The sequence below is a fragment of the Dreissena polymorpha genome, chromosome 5, assembly GCF_020536995.1.
Source record: "Dreissena polymorpha isolate Duluth1 chromosome 5, UMN_Dpol_1.0, whole genome shotgun sequence".
NCBI lineage: Eukaryota > Metazoa > Mollusca > Bivalvia > Myida > Dreissenidae > Dreissena > Dreissena polymorpha.
The window spans coordinates 22,027,229-22,037,521 of record NC_068359.1 but is presented as its reverse complement, the minus strand read 5'-3'; the positions used below and the strand labels follow the sequence as shown (position 1 = coordinate 22,037,521).

Genomic DNA, 10,293 nt, shown 5'->3' with positions numbered 1-10,293 from the left:
CAGTATCCAAGATGGCGGAAGAAACTTAGCACTGAACCAGTTTTCCTTGTTAAATCGATGACTGCTGTGTTGTCATCTTGACAATTAAGGCATTGGAATTGTATGATGTTGCTTCGGTGCATGTATATATAAAACTGTGAATGCTACATATCAGGTATGTGTTCTGTGTTTTTTAATCCCGTTTTCTGCTGAATAAATTTACGGGTCGAAATGTAAAGTAATGAACGCCTTGTAATCATTGGCAATAACTCGTCTTGGAGGATATGGCATGAAGGTTACAAAGTGGTTACAATTTCCCTTAAAACTACTCACCACCAGCTGGGCAAAATCAGGTCGCACTTACTTTTTAGGTGGAAAATAAATCTTAAAGGCTTGTGCCACCATATTTGCATTTAATAATTTTTGCCATTTTAATGGCTGATAGCCATTTTAGAGACATTTAAATATGTGGCAAACAATGATAAATACTGACTTAAGAGTGACAGCCATAGAATGGTAGGTGCTTGTTGTGAGTTCTTTTTGAGTCGTGGGTATACTATAGAGATGGCATGAAATCCATTGAAAGAACGTTCGCATATGATGCAGTTTGCTTCTGAAAATGTTTTTACACTGTCACCATCATTTTGCTGATATTTAAGATATGTGACAAAAACAGGCAAATATTGTAATCCTTCATAACTCAATATGTTCTTAGAAATGCTATTAAGAAGAACACACTAACACAGTGCCCCAGATAATTATTTCGGAAATAGGGTTTTCACCCACTGATTTTGAAAAATAGGGTGATTTCATTCTTGGAATAGGGTGAAATGAGTTATAAGATGCATACAGTAAAACCATCGCTGCTTTACTTCTGTTGAAGCTGCACACAATTGTATTGATTCAATAAAACTGTAAACTAATATAATTAACTTTAATAAACTGATGTTTCATAACATCTTTAATCCTTGAAACTGTCAATAAAGTTTAAACTTAAAAAAAATCGATAACACGAATGATTCGGCACTTATTGGCTCTTGCTTTCTTGGTTCGAAAAAGTTAGTGATCGACTGATATTAAGGCGCAACAATTGCTGACGTCTTTCTCTTAGACATTTTTATTACGCATCGTATTAGAAACTGAAAGTACAGACACTTAACAAATACATGCACAATGAACGACGGATTAAGTCAGATTGAAAACGCATGTATGTCGTCGTAAATAATTTGGTCAGCCGCTTTATTTAACTATGAAATCTAGTCCGCAGAGCGTTTGAATAGCTTTGACTGTTTTATTGCTCCGTCATCCAGGCGCTTGCTGAATAAAAGCGTCGCCGCGTAACAAAAATAATCACAAAAAATACCGAAAATGAGCAAAGTATTTTCGATCAAAGCTATTGTATTGTACGCATCAAATAAGACAAATGTGCGTAAAAGGCAAATCGGGTGCGTTTTCAATACGCATGATATTGTATTTCTTTGCGTTTTTAAACATTTTAATAGGGTGAAAGACGCAGATACGCAGCTTATCTGGGGCACTGCTAACACTAGTGGGGAATACAGCAGGGAGGGGGAGAGCATGAACAATTTTGTACCTACAGCAAGATAATGACCAAGATGAAGACGAGATTTTATTTAACTGATTCGTTATAGATCTATCACTCAATTGCACAGAGTATAATACATAATCCTAAACTCTCAACAGTCTCACAGTCAGCTAAAACTTTCTTTGATTTCATTTCAATCTCACTTTACTGTCCAACAGTGGGTTTAGCAACAGTATCCTAAAGAGAATCAATGTGCAAAAAGAGGGATACATCAGAATCGCAAAGTTCTACATGAAAAATCTGGCCACAGAGAGCCTAGAGTTAAAACATTTAGCGATTGTCTGTGATAAGGGGGGGAAATGTTGTGTACGAAAAAGAAGAAACAAGAGCACCGCCTTGCGGGTGCAGACCGCTCATCTATTTTCTTTTTAAAGGTGAAGGGACTCTCAATTTCAATCACAAAGGAGGGAGGGGTGGAGTAAAAAGGGGTGTTTAGTGTGGGGGTGTGGACATTTACTACATTATCTTCCAAAAATGCGAAAAAAATGTGAAAAAAAATGCAAAAAACCCCCATTTTTTTCGGGGGTGGTGGGGGGGTGGGGGGGGTGGGGGGGGAGGGGATTCTTGGGTGCGATGGTTGGACGGTATTTCAAAAATAAAATAATAAAAATAAATATTTTTGTTTTTTAACCGTTTCAAAAAAAACAATTTGGGGGGGGGGTGGGGGGGGGGGGGGTATAGTGTGAGGGTGTGGTGGTCATTTGTGAGATGATCTTAAATAAAATAAAAAATTAGGGGGGGGGGGATTCGGGGGGGGGGGGGGGGGAAGGGGGGCAGGGCACGGGGGATGGTTTGGGTGGAGTCTATTGTGGTATGTCAGGTAAGAGTAGTTTTGTCACAGTATCAATCAAATCTAATCATAAATAAAGAAGTTATGGCAATTTTAGCAATATTTAATAATTTGACCTTGAGAGTCAAGGTCATTCAAAGGTCAAGGTAAAATTCAACTTGCCAGGTACAGTAACCTCATGAAAGCATGAAAGTATTTGAAGTTTGAAAGCAATAGTCTTGATACTTTAGAAGTAAAGTGGATCGAAACACAAAATTTAACCATATATTCAAAGTTACTAAGTCAAAAAAGGGCCATAATTCCGTAAAAATGACAACCAGAAATGCCGCCTCCCCCGCCTGCGTCCCCCCTTGGAGATGCCTATGGTTGTTGTCACTTAGTTTTTCCAATTTCGATAAGAAAAGACAATTTGGATAACCGTAATTACTCTCAGTTTTCTGACACTCAAAAGTAATTTTTAAAATTTGTGTCCGAAAATTTAGAGACATATATGTTATGTTTGTTTGACAATTATTTTATTGAAATAAAACCAATAAATAACTGCAATAATTTCATTGTGTTGTATTCTCCTTTCCCTGCTTAAAAAAATGCAACTTCACTTGTTTGCAATCTCTTACCTGAAATGGTATATAACAACTTTATGAAAAAACAACCATACTGCTTCTTGAATATGATATACATGTATTTCAAATGCTGTTGGGTGAAACCATTGTTTATTACTGGTATACATGGTAATCTACCCAATGACGCAATTGAAATGGTCCCTTGCCCTCAGGGCATTCTATTCCAGGTTTTATGACCTTTATTTGGGTAAAACTCCATAATCGAAAGGTTCCAGATAAACGAAAACAGTGCAGAAATTAGCGCTGTGAAATATACTGTCCGAAAAATTGGAGTCATTAATTATGGAAGAAAACCCGTACATGTATGCCGGAAAATAAAGAGTAACAATAAAAATAATTGTTTTGGCTAAAAAGGAGATGTAAAAAATGAAAACATTTAACCTTAAAATCTCCAGTAAAAAAAGAATACATTAAAAAAAATAAGATAAAAAAGTAACCCTCAACTGGGCTCAAACCATTGACCGCTGGATCCTGGAGTAAAAAGTCTTCTTCTTAGACCACTCTACCATTTGTGCTCATGCTATAGTAGAATGTATTTTTTAGTTATACAGTAGACTCTCTGTAAACAGAACAGTCTGGGGACCGGCCTGATCGTCCGGTTTTCAGAAGTTTCGGTTTACCAAGAGTATGCATATTGCCGAAATATACATTGTGTACAAAATCATATAAGAATAAAACAAACCATATACATTTACATGTACCATGTGATAACTGTACTCATGTAAGGTTTATGTTTAAAGCATTCTTCAATTCGAATAATAGCAAAAAACATTCCTTACCGACTTGTTTTGATTAATCTCAAAGTGAGTGTGGTGCTTTATACATGTACATACGTGACATTTGTCATATAGGCGAGTGAGTTGTGTTCGAATTCGCTATAAAAAGCTCTGAATTAATTAAACCTCAAAGACAATTTTGACGAATAACGATTTGAGAAGACTTGAAAATTTGAAACTATTAATTCTGAAGATGCGTTTGAAACTAAGAAAAGGCATTGAATGAATTTGCAGACAGATGGATGGATATTTAACGGTAATTTTTCTCACAGTTTTATCTGACAAACAAACAAACAACCATTTTAGCGTTAAAAACATGGCTATAAGATATTTTAAACTACCCGAGAAGATCACAAGAAAGTGATCGTCGCAACGGCATGCATTTATTTTGTAATTAAATTGTTTATCATAAGCTTAATAAAACGATCGAGTCAATCACTTTTTGGTGTTACCACACGTCTATTAAAGACATTCACAGTTTGTTTTACATTATTTAATCGGACTTCTTTAGCGCGGTAACGACTTGACACCTTTATGGTATGTTTAATCTGATTATCGATGATTGTGCGAGCAAAATGTGTGACACCGCACGCGATGTACTGACAAGGTATTGTAATTTTCACGCCTCGGGCATCTTGAGAATTTGGACAGTCCGGTGTACTTAATGTATTTTACGTTGAAAATGACCAAATTCACGGAGATATCTGTTCGGTTTCCGGTTTTGAGAGAGTTCGGTTTATTCAACATTTTTCTAACAAAGAAATAGAAGGATAAAATACGGGACTGGCCCGACCGTTCGGAATCGGGAGAGTTCTGGTATTCAGAGAGTCCAGTATTGGCAGAGTCTATACTGTATAAGCAATCCTTGTAGTTTCACAAAATTTAACGACAACAACAGAACTTTCCAAATTATTCAATCGTTTCGCGATGCAACGCTTTATAATTTTCAGGTTTTCAAATCGTCAAAAGATGCATATAATGGATATTTTAGAGCATGGTAAATGTTCAGTAATACTATTTCCTCACAAACATAATAATGCTGTTTGCATATTGCCATTTTCACTTTGCTTTTGAATGGGATAGGATTAAATAAAATCTATATAATATAGCATATAGTTTTTGATAATCTGTTTTTGACAGATGACTTTTAATTTTTATCTTAAGCTACAATCAAAGCTTAGAAGTGTTAAATCTTGGGAGAACCAGGTTATATGGAAGCCCTGTATTTATTCTGATTGCATTTTAATTAAACAAGGATTCTAAAGAAACCAAAACAAAACCAAAACTCATATTTTTCAGATGGAGGTTGTTTTTTGAACAGTCAAACACATGTTGATTAGAGATGTCTGCAAGGATACATTACAAGTAAGTCTATTTATTGTACACGTTGATTCGATGATTAACAAAATTTAGTTGCTATGACCATTCACTACATTCACTTTTTACAATAAGACATCATTGTTTTGTGCTAACAAAAACAATTTTGGCTTTCAAGTATCAAAAGAAAAATGATGTATTTTGTGTTATTTATTGAGAAAAGGCAAACAAATGATGTCAGATGTAAAATAAATTTAGCTAGTTAAGTGCTTGGCATATTTCCCAATTCACAAATACTTTGTCTTGATTGAAATCTATTCTTGTAAGAATGGTTTTATGTCTTAGTGAGTATGAACGCTGGATAATTGGTCCATTTTTCTGGTCTGTACTTGTAGTGTTTGTATTTAATTACCAGTTTTAGGGTTGAGTGGGTTAATCCCCATACATCAGCTTTCCCAACTGTGAATTAATAAGCAAGTTTGTTAGATTACCTGAGCACATGGTACTCATGGGACGCTATTTGGATGCTGTGATGTCGGTTCATCAGTTGTGAATATGACATTTTTTTCATCCAAAAATAATCTGCTGCTGAACCCCCGAGACAGATTTTAACGAAACTTCACAGCATTGATCTATGTGTGATCTCTTTCAAAGTTTGTTAGATTATTCTGGTCGGTTGCATTAGTAGATCATCAGAGCTAAATGTATATTTTTGGAATGGTCCTCTACATAGTTTGCAATCTCCACGCAGAGTTGTCGTTCCTTGCTCTCACATACACCTCTGCGAAAGGCGCAGCATGCCATATTGCCCAGAAACTGGGCAAAACCGAACAAACGCATTCAAAGTATATTTGATTTGGATTTTTTTGGATCAGAGGCGTAAAATAATGAAAAAGGAATTTTAAATTTACGATACATCGTGCAAAAACTTGCGAGTTTCAAAGCAACTCTTTGGAACTATTTTATTGCCCATTTAAGCAGATTGAATCATTCCACGCGCTTCACAAATGTAAACAATTGAACATAATTTTTATTGAGTGACGTTAGGCATTGCTTCGACGTATGTATGCATGTAGGTTTGTTAACATAAAATAAAAACAAACCAATTTCATAATAATGAATTAAGACTGATATAAGATATTATGGTATGAGATGGTTTTCTATAATGCAGTGAATGTAATGAAACCGTCGTGCACGAGATTGTTTAGTATACTGTAACCTCCCTGATGAACCCTTGGAATGATCATGACATGAATGAGACGCTTTCATAAAAATAGTCCGTTCTGAGCCCATCACAGAGGTGAATGTAATGTAACCGTCGTGCAAGAGATTGCATAGTTTGTTCAATTTTTTCCCCAGTGGTAAAAAGTGGCCTTACTGCTGTGTCACCTTACATTGGGAATTCATTGAAAAAATCTCGTCTGAGAGCACAAGGGTCAGGGGTGTAATATTAGGTGTATGATTGTCTAGTGGTCCTGTATTTCATCTGGATCCAAACTGTTTGCTATTCTGATAGTATTCTTTGAAAAAAAATCGAAGAAAATCGTCTGCTGAATTTCTAAAATGATCATTGTCTTTGATTTTTTTTCAAAGAATACAATCAGAATAGCAAACAGTTTGGATCCTGATGAGACGCCACGTTCTGTGGCGTCTCATCTGGATCCAAACTGTTTGCAAAGGCTTTCAAAATTCGGTTCCAGCTCTGAAAGAGTTAACTCCCATGCATTAAGCCCGTCTTTTGAGAGAGTGGCTCAAATCTTATTGGAGAGATTTCATATTTACTATACACATGTCATGTAATTTAAGGTCACAAGCAAGTAAAGATTGATATTTATTTTTAATATTGGAAGACAAGTGTTACAGTGTTGAATAGGGATTGCTTTACAACACTGCATCAAATGCTCAATCATTTAATGATGTTTAGGATGCTATATACATTGTACACCGCATCTTGAAATTATTAAGCAAATAATATTATATATTATACCATAATCAGGGATCATATTTTCCCGCAATCGGCCTGGATTTAAATGGGGGAAAAGTGTCCGAAAATGTATATCCGAAATCATGACAAATTACGTTAAAATATAAACCATTGATTTTGCCATTCATGAAGGTGGTATAATAAATGTACAAATTTAATTCCCTTAGGCATTTTTTTAACGGACCATACAAGTTTTCTCATTTGGTTCTATCATTTGCTATTTCATTGTTGTTTTGTGTGCTGTTTAATCTGACTTTTCATCGCTGTCAATATTATTAATCTGTCATTCTGTGTGATTTGAAATCATGCGTCTAAACTTCCAGTCGTGGTTATTCAACAACAAACAATAAAGTACACGAATTATTTCGATTCTAACACATTTTTTACTAAAGATTTATACAATGCATATTATTTTTCTTGTGTACTTTTTTATAAATAAAATAATAAAAATAAATTTTGGCTGTTTTGTCGATCAGATCCGCGACTTTCATTCATTTATTGCCGGATTATTACGCTGGTGGTAAAACGTATCGGCATGTTTTGATTAGTTACAGAGCGTGCTTTCAGGTCCGCCCATCATTATTGCAGAATATCGAACGAGTACACATTACGGACTGATTAATTAGTGTGCTTGGTAGAAGCCATTGAAATTATGGATTGATATTGACACGGGGTTATTCATGCATGACTAATACATAACCGCGCGAATCTTCGCTGCTTGGGGTCATAGTCTGCCTTATCACACCTAATCGAGATAAGAATGTAATTAGGAAGTGTTAGCATGTGCACTGTGTAATCCATTTCATGACATTTTCATTTTAGCAAACAGAATCTGACCGACTGTTTGGGATTTTCAATCGGTTTTTCATGACCCCAAACGGTCTAGGACCGACAAAACCGAAAAAAATATGATCCCTGACCATAATACTCAACTGCATTTGGATTTAGGCTTATATAAATTAAAATGTTTCTGACATGAAGATTTTTTTCAATCATTAACAATAATTATTATATTTTCGTAAAAGTGTATACCATCCAACTGATTGGATATTTCAGAAAGTTAAATGATCTATTCTAGTCCCATGATTATTGTTTTGCTTGCCACATGTGCTCTATCATTAAGAATATTGTTTTCATGTGAGAGTCGTTAGTGTAATGAAAAATTCTGTATGATCATGCTGCATGGGAGGAGACAATTACAAGCATTGTAATAATCACTAACATACCTGCCAATATAGGATTTCAGATACCTAATGAATAACTGATAACTACCAATCAATTACTCAGGTATGGGTAATAGACTTCAGTGTATCACAGTATGTTGTAAGTGAGGGGGGAGGGGGGGGAGGCAAAGGGGATGTTGGTGATCTGTAGAGTAACCTTAATAGCTAAGTCCTTTTTCCAAACACCATAAGGAAGTGCAGGGCTTTATTTCTTGGTTTGGGGAAATGGCCTGACATCCCATTTTAGGGGGAAAAATTATCAACACAACTTAAATATGGGAAGAAATTTCCCAAAGTAAGCTAGACATTTTGGGAAAATTTTAAACTTTTGAAGAAATTCTCTTATGGGAAGGTGCCTTTCTTGTGGTGGAAGGGGCCTATATAAGGCCCTTGCTAAAGGAGGAAAAACAAATAGAGTGATTATGACGCCTTTTTTTTGGGTGATTTATACATATATATTACATGACATGTATGTAGCTTGCAGTGGTGTAGAGGATACACTGGTTCACAAGTGTGATCCCCACTTTGGGAGCATTCTCAAGATCTCTGAAGACACCAAGTACAATTTCTGCCACAAAACAGTCTTAATAGTACCTAAACAAGCCTAAGGTTGGGATTTTTTTGTGATTGGGAACATGGCCAAATAACAGTTAAAATTCGCCCAACAAAAAACCTGCCGGGGCTTATTCACTTGTTCTATTTTGTTCACTGATGGTACATGATTATGCCCCCCTTCGAAGAAGAGGGGGTATATTGTTTTGCACATGTCGGTTCGTCCGTATGTCCGTCCGTCCACCAGATGGTTTCCGGATGATAACTCAAGAACGCTTAGGCCTAGGATCATGAAACTTCATAGGTACATTGATCACGACTCGCAGATGACCCCTAAAGATTTTGAGGTCACTAGGTCAAAGGTCAAGGTCACGGTGACCGGAAATAGTAAAATGGTTTCCGGATGATAACTCAAGAACACTTATGCCTAGGATCATGAAACTTCGTAGGTTCATTGATCATGACACGCAGATGACCCCTATTGATTTTCAGGTCACTAGGTCAAAGGTCAAGGTCATGGTGACCCCAAATAGTAAAATGGCTGGATGATAACTCAAGAACGCTTATGCCTAGGATCATGAAACTTCTTAGGTACATTGATCATGACTCACAGATGACCCCTATTGACTTTCAGGTCACTAGGTCAAAGGTCAAGGTCACGGTGACTTGACACATTAAAATGGTTTCCGGATGATAACTCAAGAAAGCTTATGCCTAGGATCATGAAACTTCATAGGTACATTGATCATGACTCGCAGATGACCCCTATTGATTTTCAGGTAACTAGATCAAAGGTCAAGGTCACAGTGACAAAAACGTATTCACACAATGGCTGCCACTACATCTGACAGCCAGTGATTCATTTTGCTGTGCGTCCCGCGTGTCAGACGCACGTTTTTTTCTGGGGACGCATCATTATCAGACATGTGCATACTCGGGACGCATTGTTTAAAAACTCCGATTTTCAACATCGTCAAAGTTGTACATGATACAGAGTTTGATTCGTGGAGATAAGCGAAACACATGTAAACACTGTTTTGAAAAGTAGAACGGAAGTAACATTACTACATTCGGAATGTAATGAGTGAAGTTGTGTAATTTAGGCCCGGAATGAATTTATGGAAAAAGCTCTCCCTGTTTGGAGAAAAAAACAAGACGAGAAGGCTATACATCTTAAATACAGTATGAGTGTTGTTACACTAAATATTTATTGAAGGTGTAAACCTTTTGACCAAAGCAGACATTGTCTTTTGTCAAACTGTTTGAAAGGGCTTATTTTGACCAAAAAATTATAAACACTAGTCATCCAATTTGTTAAAATACTAGTCAGTCCAAATTGTTAAAGATGTCAAAAGTTCTCTGTTTAAGATGTCATATGTTTCACTATTTGTTATTTAAAGTAAAACAAATAAAGATTTTACTTGCTATAAACCTATTTCTGTT

At 36.1% G+C, this 10,293-nt stretch overlaps 1 protein-coding gene across 4 annotated transcripts in view; it reads left to right on the top strand.

The window, feature by feature from the left end:
• LOC127832037 (voltage-gated potassium channel subunit beta-2-like) overlaps positions 1 to 10,293 on the top strand; it is a 66,779-nt gene continuing 56,486 nt past the window's right edge. For all 4 annotated transcript variants that reach the window (XM_052357180.1, XM_052357179.1, XM_052357178.1 and 1 more), the window contains exons 1-2: positions 1 to 154; positions 5,074 to 5,139. In XM_052357180.1, the coding sequence (XP_052213140.1) occupies positions 5,117 to 5,139 (23 nt within the window). In that variant the 5' untranslated portion in view covers positions 1 to 154; positions 5,074 to 5,116. The remainder of the gene's footprint in view (positions 155 to 5,073; positions 5,140 to 10,293) is intronic.